This window comes from Suncus etruscus, chromosome 3 (genome assembly GCF_024139225.1).
Source record: "Suncus etruscus isolate mSunEtr1 chromosome 3, mSunEtr1.pri.cur, whole genome shotgun sequence".
Lineage (NCBI taxonomy): Eukaryota > Metazoa > Chordata > Mammalia > Eulipotyphla > Soricidae > Suncus > Suncus etruscus.
Window position 1 is genome coordinate 45,516,014 of NC_064850.1, and position 19,374 is coordinate 45,535,387.

A 19,374-nucleotide genomic window follows, 5' to 3' on the forward strand; every position below is an offset into this window, starting at 1 on the left:
TTCTTTGGCTTTTTAACCACACATGGTTCCTTCTGTCATCCCATGTCTGTGAATGGATCTCCCTGATGCAACTGGGGTTTTCTAGAGGGTAATAGCTGAGGTTTGAGCTCTTAGGTCACTCTGGAACTTGTTATTCCTGTGCTCAGGGCACTACTTTCTGGAACTCACATAGGAAGTGTGGCTTTTCTGCTGTGTCTCATGCTGTGACTCAGACAGGTCTCATAAGCCATGCCCTGAACTCGCTTCTCTTTGCCTGAGAATCTCAGATCTGCTTCTGGAGCATCAAGTTAAAAGTCACAATATGTGACCTGCAGGTTCACTGAGTTTCCTTGAGTACTGTTTTTACACAGGAGCTAGGGAGTGGGCAAGTTTTCCCACGCCCGAGTGCTGTCTCTAGATGGTGGCAAAGCAGCCTGGTAGTCTCATTTGCACCTACTGCCTTCTTCTTCCTGTTGGTTCAGGTCCTGCTAATCCATACCACAGCCTGTTCTGGGGCTGATCCTGGGTCTCTTGTACTGCTGAGACTGTTTTATTTCCTGGAAAGTTCTGTTCTTGCCAAGTTTGACTTCCTTTCCAGGCTGCTGCTTGCCCTTGTCAAATGCATCTCCAGATTCTTTGATCCTCAGGCTCAAGTGGGTCTGTGACCTTCTGAGGTCCCATTGGCCTTTTCTTGCCTCTCCTAAGAACTGCAGGAAATGCTGGGATGAACTCCCACCTTCACCTGCATCACAGACTTGAACATGGTCCTAAAGGGTAAAGTTTGTACTTTAACCACAGAGGCAGGAGTGATCAGACTTGAACTGTAAAGTCAAGATAGATCAAATTTAGCAGCAAAGGCAGGATAGATTAGACATTAACTGCAAAGCAGGATAGATCAGACTTTAACTTAAAGGCAGAATAGATCAGAAAAGCCTGGGTGTCAATTTGTGCTTTTTTGTTTGTTTTCTGGCCATTCCTGGCTGTGTTCAGGGCTCTCTCCTGGTTCTGTGCTCAGAGATCACTCCTCGCAAGGCTCGGTGAGATCAAATTGGCTTGTTCATGTGCAAGGCGAATGCCCTCCCTGCCTTTTTTGTTTTTGTTTTTGGGTCACACCTGGCAGTGCTCAGGGGTTACTTCTGGCTCTATGCTCAGAAATCGCTCCTGAAAGGTTCAGGGGACTATATGGGATGCCGGGATTTCAAACACCTTCTTCTGCATCTAAGGCAAATGCCTTACCGCTGTGCTATCGCTCCGGCCCCTCCCTGCTTTTCTATCTCTCTGGCCTACAGAGTTTGTGCTTTGATTTACTACATGCCTTAGAGTTAGTTTGCCACATGTTTCCACAGAGATTTAACCTGATAGATGTGGGGATATTGACTTTAAGGTGGAATCTGAGTTTCCTAAGGCATGTGGAGGGCGACTGAAGCCACACACAGCTGGTTCCACTGTCTCCAGGGCCCGTCTCCCCTAGAGGGCCTGGTGGCCACATGAAGAGAAGGGATGGGATGGATGGGGGTTGGAATGTCGCATGCCCTGGCAGCCTAGCTGGGGCTCTTGCCTCTTGTTCAGATCCACATTTTGGGCCGGAGAAATAGCATAGCAGTAGGGCATTTGCCTTGTATGCAGCCAACCCAGGAAAGATCCGAGTTTGATTCCCGGCATCCCATATGGTCCCCCAAGGCTGCCAGGAATGATTTTTGAGAGCAGAGCCAGGAGTAACCCAGGTGTGGCCCCAAAACAAATAAACAAGCAAACAAAAACAAACATATCTAGAGCCAGAGAGATAGTATGGAGGTAGGGTGTTTGCCTTGCATGCAGAAGGACAGTGGTTCGAATCCCAGCATCCCATATGGTCCCCTGAGCCTGCCAGGAGTGATTTCTGAGTGTAGAGTCAGGAGTAACCCAAGTACTGCCAGATGTGACCCCCCCCAAAAAAAAAACCCAAACAAACACGCGCGCGCGCACACACACACACACACACACACACACACAAAACATATCTACATTTGTTTTCTGGCTTCTCACCTTCGGGTTCTGGGTTCTTTTTTGGGGAGGCGGTTCTTTTTTTATTTTGGTTTTTGGGTCACACCAGGCAGCGCTCAGGAGTTACTCCTGGTGCTCTGTGCTCAGAAATTGCTCCTGGCAGGCATGGGTGACCATATGAAATGCTGAGATTCAAACCACTGTCCTTCCTGGATTAGCTGCTTGCAAGGCAAATGCCCTACTACTGTGTTACCTCTCCCGCCCTGGGCTCTGGGTTCTGACCCCATCAGCTCCTTAATGCTTGGTTCAGTCTCTGGCATTGACTCAGGTTCTCCTTGTGACTCACCCAGCAATGCTGGAGAAAGGCAGGGAGCACCAAGACAGCTTCTCTGCCTTAGAAGCGTCCCCTGGAGGAGGCCAAGGTCGCAGTTCATAGGTCACTAGCTCTGCCTATAAAGACTGGGGGCTATGTGTGCTTAGTAGGGTGCCTCGGAGATGTGATGCCCCAATCTGATTTGGTCTCCCACACCCACACCCAAGCTAATTGGCATCTGCTAAGAAAGAGTCCATGTGAAGATAATGCAGCAGCTTAGCAGCATGTCACTCTGCAGGAGAGCATTTCCTATGATGCCCAGTGCTAGACAGACACAAAATTTAGGACAATGAGGAGAAGGAGGAGGAAGAGAAGGAGAAGGAAGAAGATAAAGGAGAAAGGAAGGGAAGGTGAAGAATAAAAGGAGAGAGAGGAGGAGAAAGAGGAGAAGGAAGACAAAAACGAATATGAATAAGCAGGCAGTGAAGGAGAAAAGGAAGGAAAAAGAGAAGGTCAAGAAGAAAAAGAAGGAGGAAGAAGGCAAACAGCTTCCTCCTCTGAATGATCTCTGCTCTGAGTTCACACGGGCAGGACATCGTCATTGAACACAACCAATGGAAACCCTTCATTTACTTTTTTCTTTTTGGAAAGAAGAAACAGGGATTTCACACAAGCTGTTATTAGAATTGATTTGAAAGCAAGCCTGAGACTCCTTATGCATATTTAGAATAGTCCTTATTTTCACAATTTTAGGTTTTCATTAACATTGATATTCAGAATAATGTCTGAGTCACTGAGCATAGCACATTTTCACGAAAGTTGGATTGGCTTCAGTCTTCTTCGCTTACTAATGAGATAATGTGGGTTTGTTGTTTAAATGATTCAGTGCAGCTCAAACAAAAAGAGTTTCCTTTAAGTCCAATGTTTAGCCTCAAACAGCCCTCCTTTTTTGTTTTGTTTTGTTTTTTGTTTTTTGGGCCACACCTGTTTGATTTTCAGAGGTTACTCCTGGCTAAGTGCTCAGAAATTGCCCCTGGCTTGGGGGGACCATATGGGACACCGGGGGATTGAACCGCAGTCCTTCCTTGGCTAGTGCTTGCAAGGCAGACACCTTACCTCTAGTGCCACCCCGCAGGCCTCTAAACAGCCCTCCTTTGCCACTGTTTAACTGGCTGCTTCTGGAGCATCATATTGATGAGCTTTTTTTCCTTTGGTTTTTGGGTGACACCCGGTGGTGCTCAGGGGTTTTTCTTCACTCTACACTCAGGAATTATTTTTTCCAGTGCTTGGGGGGTCCATATGAGCTACCGGGTCAGCTGTGAGAGTGGTAAATCCCATATTTGCAGTTCTGAGAGGGTTATTTTAATAACCACCTGAGATCACCTGTCACAAGAATATACACATAATTGTGTTCATAGTTTTGGGTGTTTTTTTTTTGTTTTGTTTTGTTTTTGGGCCACACCGGTGGTGCTCAGGGGTTACTCCTGGCTGTCTGCTCAGAAATAGCTCCTGGCAGGCTCGGGGACCATATGGGACACCGGGATTCGAACCAACCACCTTTGGTCCTGGATCGGCTACTTGCAAGGCAAACGCTGCTGTGTTTCTCTCCAGGCCCGTGTTTATAGTTTTAACAATAAATCCATAGTCATTGTCTTGGGAAATTCACCTTTACATAAATCAACTATTTATGGATTAGTAAACAGTTTCATAGTTGTTGTAAGAATGAATGAAATGAAACAGGGGCCAGCGAGGTGGCGCTAGAGGTAAGGTGTCTACCTTGCAAGCACTAGCCGAAGAAGGACCGCGGTTCGATCCCCCGGCGTCCCATATGGTACCCCCAAGCCAAGGGCAATTTCTGAGCACTTAGCCAGGAGTAACCCCTGAGCATCAAACGGATGTAGCCTGAAAACCAAGAAAAAAAAAAAGAATGAATGAAACAGCCAGGGGTGAGAGATAGCATAGCGGTGGGGTGTTTGCCTTGCATGTGGCTGACCCCAGAGGAACCCGGTTTGATTCCTGGCATCCCATATGGTCTCCCGAGCTTGTCAGGACTGATATCTGAGTGCAGAGCCCAGGATTGACCCCTGAGCACTGTCGGGTGTGGCCCAAAAATAAATAAAGTTAAAATAAAAAAGAATGAAACAGCCAGTGAAACCCAATTACAAGCATGTTCGTAACTATGGTGCTTAAATAAATAAATTATTAAAAAAAAACAACAACAATGAAACAGTTGGGCTGTAGGGGAACCAAGACTAGAAGCAAGTCTCTGGCTGGAATCCCACTGTGAGCTTCTCCCTCTGGTGGACCTGGGCATGGGCACCTATCAGTCAGTCTCCATTTAAACATCAGTGACAGTTTGGTGATGCTTTTCATTTCTGAGCTTCTAGCAACTGAATTCTTCAAGTGGGAGTTCTTGGGGCCATAGCAATAGCACAGCAGGGAGGGCATTTACCTTGCACATAGCCAACTCAGGTTTGATTTAGTACTCCATATGGTTCCCCGAGCCTGCCAGGACTGATTTTCTTTTTTTGTGGGAGGCTACACTGGTGGTGCTTAGGGGTTATTCCTATCTCTGCACTCATATATACTCCTGGTAGGTTTGTGGAACCATATGGGATGCTGGGAATCGAACCTGGGTCAGCTGCAGGTGAGGTAAGTGCCCTACCCACTGTGCTATTGCTAGGGCACCCAGGAGTGATTTCTGAGTGCAATGCACGGAGTAACCCATGGGTGTAGCCCCAAAACAAAAACAAACAAAAAATAGTGGAGTTCTTTCCTTTTTTCCCGTTTTTTTGGATCACACCCAGCGGCACTCAGGGGTTACTCCTGGCTCTAGGCTCAGAAATCGCTCCTGGAAGGCTTGGGGAACCATATGGGATGCTGGGATTGGAACCACCATCCTTCTGCATGAAAGGCAAATGCCCTACCTTCATGCTATCTCTCTGGCCCCAATAGTGGAGTCCTTGTGAGACCCTGGTATTATTCCATATTGCTCAAAAAAAAAAAAAAAAAAAAGAAAGGAAGAAGTAGGGACTGGGAAGAGGTTCAAGGGTTCAGGCACTTGGGTCAGCCCAGGTTCCATTCCCACCTCCACATAGAGGTCCTGGACCCCACCAGGCATGATACCAAGCACAAAGCCAATAGTCAGTCCTCAGCATCGCTGGATGTAGCCCCAGAATCAAAACAGAGAAAAGCAAAGGAAAATTAGAGTTTTGTATTCTTACCCTGTCTGCACTTTGGGGAGAAGTTGGTGCTGGACACTGAGCCTTGTGAGGTCTGTGGATGTGACCAGTTCTTCAGCTAGTTTACACTTGGCATAGGGAAGGAGAGGGAGATTCTGGTTTCAGCCACAGATAAGAGAAGGGCCTGAGTCAAGCACAGGGACGAATGTTCCACTGGGAAGAGCTGGTGTGGCCTGTGTCAGCTCTACTGCTAACCCTGATTCTTCTTAGCTCCTGGGCCCTGCGGGTTTTGAGTGGGCTGTGACCAACTCTTTGAGGTCTGTGTGGATCATTCCCAGAGAGTTTCGGGTTCCTTGCAGCCGTCCTCGAGCTCCATCTTGCTACTGAGTTTTCTGAGGCAACCCCTGGGATGCAGGCTGAAGCCTGTGAAACCCTCATCTAACCTACTTCCTGTGGAGACGCTCTTTCTAGAGCTTTCCCTGCTCCCCACACGACCTACTTCCTTAGAAGAAACATCCAAAACTGTGTCCTTTCCTTGTTTCTTTTCCTTGTTTTTTTGCTTTCTTCTCTTTTTCTTTAGTTCTCTTTCTCTCCCTTCCTTCCTTCTTCCCCTCTTTCCTTTATTTGTTCCTTTTCTTCTTCCTTACCTCCTTTCTTCTTCCTTCCTTCTTTCCTTTCTTCCTTCCTTCCTCCCTCCCTCCCTTCCTTTCTTCCTACATTCCTTCCTTCCTTCCATTTTCCTTCCTTCCCTTCACCCCTAATTCATTGCTCAGGGTCATTCCTGGTGATACTCAGCAACTCAAACGAGGTGCTGGGTATGAACCCGTGTCTCCAGCCCCAGATCTCCAGTGCAAGGGCCCTAGTATGCTGCTCAGGCCCTATAGTGCTGGGGATCCCCAGGCCACCTTCACATTGCTGGGAACCACCAGGGCCACACTTTGGGGGAGGCTTGTGAGACTAAGTGGTGCCTGAAATTGAACTTGGTTCAGGAGCATGCAACCAGGTCTGTGCCCTAACCCCTGGGTTCTCTCCCAACTCCATTTATGGTTTTTAACAATAATTGTTGATAAGAGCCATTTTATTGCACTCCACCTACCCTAATTTGATCCCCATAACCTCATATGGTCCCTAAGCACCTCCAGGAGAGCTACTGAGGGCAGGCAGAACTAGGAGTTAGCTCTGAGTAGGGCTGAATATAGCCCCAAAATCATGAAAAAGAAAAGCAAAAACAAACTGTTCATAATAGATTCCATGAGCTGAGATCATTGATCTATTTAATATACTTATTTCAGGCAAAGTTTAAGCATATTAGTCATTAGGGTCCCAGGTGCCCAGAGCAGACTGTCGGGCAGGCAGGCGAATGGTTGTATTTCTCTTGTGCTAAAGTGCCCTTGGTGGTCCTCTTTGCAGAGCCAGCCCTGGCCGAGCCCCATCTTGGTCATCCTAGTGGATATAGAACTGGGTTTAGACCCGACCTCCTTCTCCAAGTGCCTGAGAGGCCGGAGAACTGTGGAAGTACTTCCTGCGGCCCAAGGCCAGGCCATGTCTGATATGGTACTGGTGTGGCTTCAGGCATTTCCAGAGGGAGGGCGCAGGGATGTGACCAGGCCCCTTCTTAGTCTCCTGTGCTTGCCCCACAGGTGGAGAGAGAGCCTGCGGCGTGCACGAGCTCGTCTGCATCCGAAAAGGTGAGGGGCATGGCAGCTAGAGGGTGTGTGTGTGTGAAGGTATGTGTGTAGGGTTTGTGATGGTGTGTGTGATGGTGTGTGGTGTGTATAATTGGGGTGTGTGGGGGTGTGATAAGTGTGTGTGATGGGTGTGGGATGGTGTGTGGGATGTATGATGGTGTGAGGGTGTTTGTGATGGGGTGGAGGGGCTGGGTTTGTGATCAGGATGGCCCTGCGGGGCTGGTAGGTGGAGGGTTTTCAGGTGGGCCTGGATAGTAGCAAGCTGCTGCTCTTACCTGATTGGTCGAAGTCAGGATCTGTCTGCTCTGCCCCAACACCCTCAAAGCTCTGTCTACAGAGTGCCTGGTGTCCTGGGTATTTTCCTGGATGTGGGGAACAATGCTGGTGCCCCTAGACTCTCCTTTCTCCAGGGTCTGACACAGGCAGGGGCCAGTCCCCTCTGAACCCCTGCTGGCCCCCATGACAGATAGTGGGCCCCTCAGGATGGGAAGGTGAGTCCTGAGGGGCTAGGATGGTCAGTGCATAGCCACATGCTGGCTGGACCAGATATTCAAAACTCAGGTCTGAAGACTTGACTGACGAGGCCTTGAAGTGCTGGGATGGGGCCTCTGGTCCCACCTGACAGTGCTAGTGTCTCAGGCTGGGCCTGGAAATTTTTGAGGGCCCTGGGTACTGAGGGGTCCCCCACCCATGTTCTGGTGACTCAAGGTGGGAAGTGGCAGTCTGGGTCTTCTAGTCTCTCCTCCATAGCCCCTGCTCTGGCACCAGGTGTGGGTGCCGAGGCCCCCCAAGCTTCCTGCATTTTTCCTCTCTTTTGGTACTTAGGGTCTCACTAGGCAGTGCTGGAACTTTCTTTGGAGATTATTCCAAAGGAGCCTTCTGTTCCTATTGACTTCAAGTTGGCACTTGTCATTTGAGACTTTTTCTGAGCCAAGAACAGGTGATTTGGACACTGTGGAGTTAACTGTCAGCTCGTGGCGCCATCTAGTGGCTGGTAGAAAACTCTGCATGTAAATCGCTTACACTGTTTCCGCGTAGATTAAATTAGACCCTGGGCTTTAAAGTCCAAGGGTTGGTTCTCACTTATTTATATTTCCCCAAGTGGGCGATGCCAGTGTGCTCAGGGGAGGAGGGCCCCAGAATGACCCAGAGCAGTTACATTCTCTCCAGCAATCAGAGGACTCTTTTTATTCAAAGGAGCTTTGCTGGTGACATCTGTGGGGAAGGAGACCAGGAGCATTGGTGGGGAGGGGGAATCCGCTTGGTGGAGAGGGGGTCCGCTCAGTGAGAATGGGTCCCCCTGGTGCTGGAATGGGACACACTGCCAGGGGGCAAAGGCAAGAGGGTGGATGGCAGGAGAATGGAGGATTCCCCCTCTAATGGGGATTTCCAGGGCTCCTGTGGGGGTCGAGGTTGGGACTGGGGACAGGATGTGCCAGTTTGGAGCTGGAAAGGTGCCCCAGACTGTCCTCAGAATATGAGCGTGGGATCCTTGAACGCTGCCTTTAGTTCTGGCTCCAGGGGATGTCCCTGTGACATCAGACCTTTTGCTCCCTCCCCTGGGACCTTTTCCTCCTGTTGCATTTGATCTTGAAGATCTGGCCACATCACGTGTACCACCACTACCACTCCCACCTGTGCCTTCTCTCAGAGAATGTCCACTCCAGCTTTTCCTCTGGATTCTCTTTCCCAACGTCTCTGACTAAAGCCATCCTGTCCTCGGGCACGCAGCCTTCCTGGTCCTGCATCATTTATCTCCACATGAAAATTTCAGGACCTTTTTATTTGTGGAAGTAACTGAGATGTCTTGAAGGGAGACAGAATGGCTCCCAGAATGCTCTACTGTCCCCCTCCCCCATAGTTCCCTGAAAATGTGCTGGGCAGGTCAGACCTGAATGGAAGACAAAGTGAGACAAAGTGAGACAAGGAGTGTATGTGGGGCGGGACTTTTTGGTTAGAGTCTCAGAAAAATGCCCAAGTGGACTTTAAAAATAGAGGGTGGAGGGCTGGAGAGATGGCACAGGAGTAGGCCGTTTCCTTGCATGCAGCTGACCCAGGACTGGCTGTGGTTTGATCCCTGGCATCCCATATGGTCCTCCAAGCCAGGAGCGATTTCTGAGCGCATAGCCAGGGGTAACCCCTAAGCATCACCGGGTGTTGTCCAAAAGTAAAAAATAAAATAGAGGGTGGAAGGGAGGCCCCAGTGTGGTGAGTTCACTTCTCATCCTGTCCCTGAGGAGATGAATTATTAAAGGACTGGTCTGAGGGTAGACAGCATCGCCGCCCAGCCCCACTCAGATGCAGACTGTAAGTTTTCTTTTGATTCTTCTTCTAAAAAAGACTTTTAAGAAACATTTTTAAAAGTTTTTCTTGTTGGTTTTGCTTCTCAAAAAGATGGACAGAGCAGTTCTGTAGAATATATTATTCATAATAGATGTTTTGGTCAGATACATTTTATTTATGTTATTGCACAAGTTAGTGGTGGAATACTTACTGGATTAATAATAAATATCTTCATTATTTTTGGGGGGTCACACCCGGTGACACTCAGGGGTTACTCCTGACTCTGAGCTTAGAAATCACTCCTGGCTCAGGGGACCATATGGGATGCCAGGGGATCGAACTGCTTTCCGTCTTAGATCAGCTGCATGCAAGGTAAAGGCATTACTGTTGCACCACTGCTCCGGCCCCATTATCTCCATTATTTTTATGGCTTTTATGTATAGCATAGCATAATTACACATAATTATTACATATATTTTGGGGGCAGGGTTTTGGACCATACCTGATAGGGCTCAGGGACTTCCTTACTTCTGGCTTTGTGCTCTTTTTTTTTTTTTTTTTTGGTTTTTGGGCCACACCCAGCAGTGCTCAGGGGTTACTCCTGGCTGTCTGCTCAGAAATAGCTCCTGGCAGGCACGGGGGACCACATGGGACACCTGGATTCGAACCAACCACCTTTGGTCCTGGATCGGCTGCTTGGCCCTCAGGGCTCACTCTTGACTGTGCTCACTTACTCAAGCAGTACTGGGGGTCATCAGGAAGCAGAGTCTGAGGGAGCTCCAGGGGATATGAACAGATACCCCATCCTCACCGTGTCATCCAGTCACTGGACACAAAGGGACCTGTCCCACCTCCAGAAACACTGTTCATGCTCTGGACTTGGCCCTTAGCTCTCTTCTGTGCTGTGTCCCAGAAATGGAGAGAAAGAAGCGGGCACAGCTGGAGGAGACAAGCTACTCCCTGACTTGCCGAGGAATGGCCAGGGATGGTGAGGATTGTGGAATGAAGAGTCTGATGGCTTATGGCTAGGGCCTGTGCAGTGGCTCATGGCTGTGCCCTGTGCCCTTTCCCTCAGTGTCACCGGAGGCGGTGGCGGTGCTGTCAGCTGTGGGCGCCTTTATTGTCTTCATGCTGCTGCTCTTCGTCTACATCAATAGGAAATTCTGCACGGACAACGTGGGCGGCTTCCCAGAGGCGGGCTCGGGCTGTGTCACCCGGCGCGGCTCCCAGGACACACAGTGTGAGTACCCATGTCCGAGTCTATTGCCCCTGTCCCAGACTGGCGCCAGCGATCCTGACCACCATCTATATGGGCCCAGGGCCTTTGACCCCATCCTTATGGGCCCAGTACCCCGACCTTGATCCTCTTCCTGCTGATTCGGATCATTCAGGGAAGGCATTTCCCAAGACACTCAGGTTACAGGCCTGGTCTGAACAGGACACCTGGATCTGGCCAGAGCACCCTCTGTCGGGGGGAGGGGGTCCTGCAATATTGCCAGAGGGTTTTTGGTTCTGCTGTCATGGCACCTACTTGACCAATCACTGTTGACACCTCAAAAGTGGGGCGAGGTTCTGGAGAGTGGAGGTGCAGGAGCTTAGGGGCACTGCGAGAGGTCTGGGGCAGAGCTGGACCAACTTTATGCTCACGGGGCTAAGGAACTCCCCCACTGGCTGGCTCTGTCTCCTGTGACTTCTGGTCTTCCGGCCTTGGTATTCTTTATTTCTGTTTTTGACCTTAGACCACTAAAGTACCCAGTGATACTCAGGGGCTACTCCTGACTCTATGCTCAGGACTCACTCCTGGTGGTGTTGGGGGAGGAGGACCATATGGGGTGTTGAGGATCTACCCCAGATTTGTTGCCTGATGTACAATCTTTCTGGCTGCTGGGACACTAGATTCAAAGGAGGTGACTTTGCAGCCCTTTGCCAGCCCCCCAGAATCTATGTCCTATGTCTAATGCCCCTTTACTCTTTCTCATAATCTGGGGTACCAATGAGCCTTTGTTGGGCCATTTACCTTGTCAGAAATTAAAACTCAGAAAATTGAGAAAAATTTAGAGAGGGGAATGGGTACTGGGGATTAAATACAAATATTTTTCATGAATTAATTTTTTTTGTGTGTGTGTCGCACCCAGCAGTACTCAGGAGTTACTCCTGGCTCTATGCTCAGAAATTGCTCCTGGCAGGCTTGGGGGACCATATGGGATGCTGGGATTCGAACCAATGACCTTCTGCATGAAAGGCAAACACCTTACCTCCATGCTATCTCTCCGGCCCCATCCATGAATTAATTTTTGATAAAAAAAAAAAAAGCAAGCATGGGGCCGGCGAGGTGGCGCTAGAGGTAAGGTGTCTGCCTTGCAAGCGCTAGCCAAGGAAGGACAGAGGTTCCATCCCCCAGCGTCCCATATGGTCCCCCCAAGCCAGGGGCAATTTCTGAGTGCTTAGCCAAGAATAACCCCTGAGCATCAAATGGATGTGACCCGAAAAACAAACAAAAAAAAACAAGCAATCATCCTGTAATATGTTGATATAATGTGTTTTATTTATTTGTTTGTTTTGGGGTCACATCAGTGGCACTTAGGGGTTACTCCTGTCTCTGCGCTCAGAAATTGTTCCTGGCAGGCAAAGGGACCATATGGGATGCCGAGATTCGAACCAGAGTCTGTCCAGGGTTGGCTACATGCAAGGCAAAAGCCCTACCGCTGTACTACCTCTCCAGCCAGAAAATGTGTTTTATTTAAAAACACAAAACTACTGGGACCAGATTGAGCAGAGGGGGAAGGCACTCGCCTGGAATATGGTTGACTGAGCTCCATCCTGATACTTCCTAGAGTGATCCCCAGGTACCTCCTCCCCCAAATGAAAAAACTCCAAACAAGCAAATAAAAGAACTTTTTATGTTTTCCCAAAAATGTTTGGGTGAGAAAGTGACCAAACTCTTCTTTTGTTTGTTTGTTTTTGAGTCATACCCTTGGTGCTCAGGGGTTACTCCTAGTTCTGTGCTCAGAAATTACTCCTGGCAGGCTCAGGGGACCATATGGGATGCCAGAGTTCAAAACTGGGTTGGCTGTGTGCAAAGCAAATACCACCCCAAGCCCCCATCCTCACCCCACCCCTGCTATTGATCCAGGCCTGACCATATTTCTTTTGTCTCTGAAAAATCTCTTGCTGGAGACATTGTGGTCTCTGGGGTGGAGTAGGGGGGGCTTCCTCATTTCCTGAGGGGGCAAGAGGATTACCTGGCTCCCTGTTTTTGTAAATCCAGCTGCCAGCCCATGGACAATTCTTTTCCCTGAAGTTCTTGGGCAGATGCTAGCCAGCATGTGAAGCAAGGAGGGTTAGTGCTGGCAGTCTCATGCCGGTTCCAGCCTAGCTGAGCCCTGAAGCAAGAAGGCCCTGGAGGAACCAACGCCCTTTTCATGTTTCTTGCAGGTGTAGAATTAGGAGAGAGACTATAGCATCTGGGAGCGGATATAGTCTTGCTGTCCTGACAGCTTGGAGAGAGCATGTCTCCCATTTAGACAGTGTCAAACTCCCAGTCTGAGTAGCCACCCGCATGGCCTTCCTCAGGTCCTTTCGGCAGAGTCTGCCGTCCATGTCCTCACTGGTGGACAGTCTTGGAGGTGCCGTGGAAGGCCTGAGCTCTGCCGTGGGCCAGGCTAGTGGCGCCTTCACTGACTCGGTGGCTGAGCGGGTGACAAGCCTGATTAATGACCTGCAGGCTCAGGAGTGGGGGTTCTCAGCAGAAGATGCTGCAGAGGCCCCTGGACTGGACTGCTCCGTGGCTGACAGCACCCTACAATCCAAGCTCGGGGCAGACCACATTACCCCCGGGCCTCCACAGCACGACACAGGTGTGAGCAAGGGTGGGCGGTCTAGCAGGCAGGATGCAGGGCAGGATAGTGATCACTGCAGAGGAGACCTGTGGGTCACTCCCGGAGCCACTGATGGCAGTACAGCCAAGGCTGCAGGGCCCAGAAGGATGGGACGCACCCCTGAAGGAGGTAGACATGGGGACCCCCAGGCTCCCTTGAGAAGACGTGCATCTCTAGCTCCATCTGCGGCCTTGAGAACTCAGGGACATGCCGGAGGACAAGCTAAAGGGGACAGAGGGACGTGGATCAAGCACTTCAGTGACTGCGGGGCTGCTGAGATGGGGCCAGCCCGGAGCAGAGGTGGCAGCCGTTTCCAGAAAGTGCTAGACGAAGGTGAGGCCCTGGCCTCTCGGTGTCCAGGGAGGAGCCCCCCTTCTAGCCTGTCTTGCTCCTGCCTAGTCTCAGCTGGACATGTCTCAGCCTCTCTCTGGACGTGCCTTCTGCTCTCCTCACACCTCTCCCATCCTTTACTGTCCCAGCCTCGCCTTCTCTCTCCATTGTTTCCACTGCTGTCCTTTCTCTCTGACCTCACACTCTGGCCATGGACTGAGGAGCATTTGTTTGGAGCTTCTGTGAGCAGAGAGGAAAGGGCTGGATCAGACCCTGCGGTTCAGCTGGTAGCCCAGCTGTCACACTTCATTTCCAAATTAAAAGTTCCCCAATGTTTCTTTTTTTTCTTTTCTTTTTTTTTTTTTTTGTTTTTGGGCCACACCCGGCGGTGCTCAGGGGTTACTCCTGGCTGTCTGCTCAGAAACAGCTCCTGGCAGGCACGGGGGACCATATGGGACACCGGGATTCGAACCAACCACCTTTTGTCCTGGATCAGCTGCTTGCAAGGCAAACACCGCTGTGCTATCTCTCCGGGCCCTAAAAGTTCCCCAATGTTTCTTACTCCTTCTCTTTAACTCTCCCCCACCCCCACAGTGGTACTAAGGGATCACTCCTGGCTCTGCACTCCAGGATCAGTTTTGATGTTTTTCAGGGCTCACTCTTGGCTTAATGCTCAGGATTCACCCCCAGCTCTTTGCTCAGGGATCACACCTGGCTCTACTTGGGGCCCCTATGTGGCACCTATGTGGTCAAACCTATGTGGGTCAAACCCAGGCCAGGCACATGCAAAGCCAGGACCGTCCTTCTGCATTAGCCTTTTGAGCCCCACTTAATTTCATACCCAGCTGCTCCTCATCTCCTTCAGCAGCTGATGCATCTGAGCGGGAGTTTACTTAGTGAGCTACGGGGCCATGACCTTCTCCATGTTTCTCAGTCACACCTGAGTCCCCATGCCGTGGCGGTCTTCATATAGTCAGGGTTGAGAGAGAAGGATCTGTGTTTCCTCAGAGTGGTTGAGTCATGGAGCAGCAGCATCCAGATGCTTGCTCTGTTGTTGTGTGTCTGGCCTCCCTGCTGTGCTCAGATAGTGGATGGGGTGGCTCCTGTGGAAGCTGTTGTGGAAGCCACTGACTTCCTCAGTGTGGAAGGAGGTACCTGCTCAGCACTGAGCTTCTAACTACAAGATCAGTAACAGTCTCAAAACAGTGAGTCAGTGACTGTTTGGGTTGGGGAGCAGCATCGCTCCATTCCCTGCACCCACCTCTGCAAATCCTTTGTCATGGTCACGCATTACTCACCTGATTGCAGAGGACAAAAGCCATAGGCTTGTGTGCACACACGGGATTTCCATGTAAATTCTTGTTCTCATAAAATACCAACAATGAAATCAAATCATGAGACCAGGACAGAGTGGCCAGAGGATTACCTGGCTCCCCCAATCACCCTAGAGAATCATCTTTATCACACATTGATGGTTGGGATAGGCCCACCTAGAGGGACCCCAAATTTGAGACAGGTCTATTTGCATACATTCCTCCTGAAGATTTTGAGGATCAGATTCTGTGGTTTTATTTATTTATTTTTTGTAGGCTGAATCTAGTTGGAAGTTTGGGTAATTCAAATAACCCCATTAAAGAACCAAAGATTAGTTAGTAGAGTAGTGGGTTGGTCTTTTATCCAGTTGATAATGCTAAGTTAACGACCCATTGACTGTTCACTGCAAGTAGCTGCAAAATGAAAAGTTCTTGACTTTATTTCCATTTTTCTTCATTAAGAAGTATGCTGAGGGGGCCGGAGATATAGCACAGCGGTGTTTGCCCTGCAAGCAGCCGATGCAGGACATAAGGTGGTTGGTTCGAATCCCGGTGTCCCATATGGTCCCCTGTGCCTGCCAGGAACTATTTTTGAGCAGGTAGCCAGGAGTAACCCCTGAGCAATGCTGGGTGTGGCCCAAAAACGAACAAAAAAAATGCTGAGGGGCCAGAGTGATAGCATGGAGGTAGGGTTGTTTGCCTTGCATGCAGAAGGACGGTGGTTCAAATCCCAGCATCCCATATAATTCCCCAAGCCTGCCAGTACTGATTTCTGAGCATAGAGCCAGGAGTAACCCCTGAGCACTGCTGTGTGTGACCCCCCCAAAAATAAACCAAAAACATAAAGAAGTAAGTATGCTGAGGGCCGGATAGGTAGCACAGCAGAGAGGGAGTTTGTCTTGCATGTGGCTGACCGAGTTAGATTGTTGGCATCCCATATGGTTCCCAGAGCACTTCCAGGAGTGGCCCTGAGTACAGAGCCAGGACAGACCCCCGAACACTGCTCGGTGTGATCCAAAACTGAAAAATAAAAACAACAACAAGGAGTATGCTGGAGTTGGAGAGAGAGCATAGCACAATAGGAAGAGTGCTTGCCTTGCACATGGTAGACCTGGGTTGGATCCTTGGCACTTTGAGCACAGAATCTGGAGAAGCCCTGGGCATTGTCAGGCTGACCTAAAGATCAGAACCAGAAGCAAAGGAAATAAGGAGATCAGGGTCTACTCAGTCAGACCACACCGCAAGGGTGCTGGCCTTGATCTGGGGAATGCATACAGAGCAAGTCCGAGAAACACTATGATTTCTGGCTCTTCCCTCCTCAGGGATATGCTGTGATATTGTGGATCAGGGTTCTGGGATGGATGAGGAAGACACAAGTGGGGAGAGCTCCTGGCCAGCAGAGCACTCCCACAAATTCCACTGGTCCTGGGCTCCACACACCGAGAGGCTCATCTACCCTTTGGGACATAGTCAAGGCTGTGGGTCAGAGGTTCCCAACCTCCGGTTTTGCCAGGCAACCTCCTATCCATGCCAGGGATCTGTTTCTAGTACATGGACTCTGTGGCCACTGAAGGCCCAGGGCAGGATCCAGAGAGAAAGCATGGAAGGCCCAGAGGCCTCCCTGTGTGTCCTGTCCCCACCCAGAGCTTCCCAGTTATAGCTGATGTAGAGCCACTTGTGCTTACCATGTAAGGATAATGATAACAAATGCTTTAAAAAAATAATCTCCAACTTCTTGTCATTTATCTACTCCTCTGTCTGCCTACCTTCCTTCTTTCCTACCTCCAGAAAAACTTGAGTAGAATTTAAGCAATTCCACTTTTTCTTTTTCACATGCCAAGTGGTAAGTTTGGTGTGTCCAGAACGCATGTGTCTAGAACACAGGCTGCATGTCCATGTGTTTGTGAAATGTGTGCCAAGAACAAACCCCTTTCTTGGAAACAATGTGGCCTGTCTTCCCCTGAGCTTACAGCACATAGAACTTACCCAACCACTTACAAGTACTCACCTTGGATATTCATCTATGTACCTATTAAGTACTCACCACTGTGTTGGACACCTGCCTACTATCTGGCTACATCTGGTCTGGTGACAGTGATTGATCTCAATTTCCCTTTTCAAATTTTTTTTGTTTTTTTTGGGGGGGGAGGGGGTTACACCCAGCAGCGCTCGGGGGTTACTCCTGGCTTCATGCTCAGAAATCACCCCTGGCAGGCACAGAGGACCATATAGGATGCTGGGATTCGAACCACTGTCCTTCTGCATGAAAGGCAAATGCCTTACCTCCATGCTATCTCTCCGGCCCCTCAACTTCCCTTTTCTATTACACATATGCAGTGAGTTGTTGAGAGAGACCATCAGTCTCTGCTCCCTCTCACCTCATTTCTTTTGGGGGGCACACTTGGTGGTGGGGTTACTCTTGGCTCTGTACTCAGGAATCACTCCTAGCAAGTCTCAGGGGATCATATGGGATGCCAGGGATTGAACCCAGGTTGGCCGCGTGCAAGGCAAATGGCCTCCTCATTACTCCAGACCCATTACTTATTTTCTTTTTTTTTTTTTTCAGACCCATTACTTATTTTCTAAGCAAAATCATTGAGTTCCAGGGTCTGAGAGATAGCACAGTGGTAGGGCATTTACCTTGCAAGTGGCCGACCCAGGACCAATGTTGGTTTGAAGTCTGGAATCCCATATGGTCCCCCAAGCCTGCCGGGAGCAATTTCTGAGTCCAGAGCGAGGAGTAATCCCTGAGTGTTGCCGGGTGTGGCCCAAACCCCAAAACAAACAGAATCATTGATTTCCTAGAAACGGCCCAAAGATGAAGCCCATCTCACTCACAGGCTCCCTAGACCTGCTGGGTCCTGTGTGGTTCCGTCCACTACCAACCTGCCCAGCCCTAAGCAGATCAGTGTAGCCATTCTGGGCCAAAGTGGTGAGCAGATGCATCTCCTGAAACACAAATCATTTGGGTCAGCTGATGTGCTATTGACATTTTCTCGTATCCACTGCTGATCTGCGAAAAAACATGCAGGGTTTTGCCTGAGATTCCAGGATTGTCAGACGGGCGACTTAGTCTCCTGTTAGAACTCGAGAACCCAAAAAAACTTGGGGTCTGTGAATGACACTGTTTTGTTTTTCTAAGTGATGCCTCTGCTGGCATGACTGAATGAATCCATTTGTGTGTGTGTGTGTGTGTGTGTGTGTGTGTGTGTGTGTGGTATGCAACTGCTAGTGTATCTGTGTGTTCAGCTGTATGTGCTGCCACCCAGAAACCCCTGCAGGGCTTTGCATCATCCCGCATCCTGGGCCTGATGCTGTCCTTGTCCCCACACAGACAACTCGTACCTCGACAAAGACGAGCATGGCTGGTCCTCGGAGAGTGAGGATGAGGCACTGGGCCGGTACCACGAGGCCGTATGCAGGACCCAGAGTTTCCAGCTCCCGGCATGCGAGGCACGGCTGCAGAGCTCAGCATGGGAAACACGGCAGAAATACAGTCCGCTGTTGGCTGAATATGACGGCTATTGCAGCGAGGCGTCCATGGATGGAGGTGAGCGCACTTGGGCCTATGGACATGCTCAGACCCTGATCTGTGATGGATGCAGTTTGTCCCGCTCAGACCCGGCTCTCCCAAATCCAAATTCCTCACAGCAAAGTCCCACATGGTTCTCTGTGGCTGCATTTATTCAGGATCGTGGACTGTGCTGGGTTGGGGATGTGCAGCTGGGGGATGGCATTGGGACCTGTGGACAGGTTCTGCATCTGTCCTCTCAGCTGCCTCAGGGTGTCTCAGAGCTCCACAACTGCTTTAGGGTAAATTGGTCTCCTCCTGTCTGGGGAGAGCCCCAGGGTCTCCCTTCCTGTATCAGCAGCTCCGAGGTCTCCCTTCCCATCTGGGAGCAGCTTCAGGAGGACTTGTTATGAAAAGATGGGAAAGATGTGTCATCTGGCATTGTCTTAGCTGTATCTTTTGGATTGAGTGGCTACACCTGGTGATGCTCAGGAGCCAGTGGGTACCAGGGAACAAACCCTGATCCTTGGAAATGCTAGGTGGTGCCTCCACACCTCTCCTAGGAATTTCACCCAGGTCCTTTGGGGTTGGCCCAGTGCTTTTTTCAACATTGTTGTTGCTGTTCTAAGACTCAACACATGACACAGTGTTAAAAATAACCTGAAACCTCCCGACTTTGAGCTTGGAGCTCTCCAAGCTTTGAGCTCTCCAAAGTGGGTTTGTAAATCAGGACAGGAAACTGAGATCATCCCTTGGATCCGTGGGGAGCTTTTGGGATGCTCCGGAAAGGGGTTACCTCGGAGAAAGGGAGAGTCCAGTCACAGGACATCCTGGCCTTCAGTTCTTGCTCTGGTTCCCCCTGAGGGTGATAGCTTTCCCCACCCCCGTGACCACCACTCTGGTTCCTGCCAGTC

At 49.9% G+C, this 19,374-nt stretch overlaps 1 protein-coding gene across 1 annotated transcript in view; it reads left to right on the forward strand.

The window, feature by feature from the left end:
• The window catches only part of SYT14 (synaptotagmin 14), a 44,909-nt gene that overhangs the window by 2,945 nt on the left and 22,590 nt on the right, over positions 1–19,374 (forward strand). Inside the window, exons 2-4 of the mRNA XM_049769831.1 lie at positions 7,098–7,145; positions 10,504–10,668; positions 18,284–18,499. Coding sequence (XP_049625788.1) covers positions 10,557–10,668; positions 18,284–18,499 — 328 coding nt within the window. The 5' untranslated portion in view covers positions 7,098–7,145; positions 10,504–10,556. The remainder of the gene's footprint in view (positions 1–7,097; positions 7,146–10,503; positions 10,669–18,283; positions 18,500–19,374) is intronic.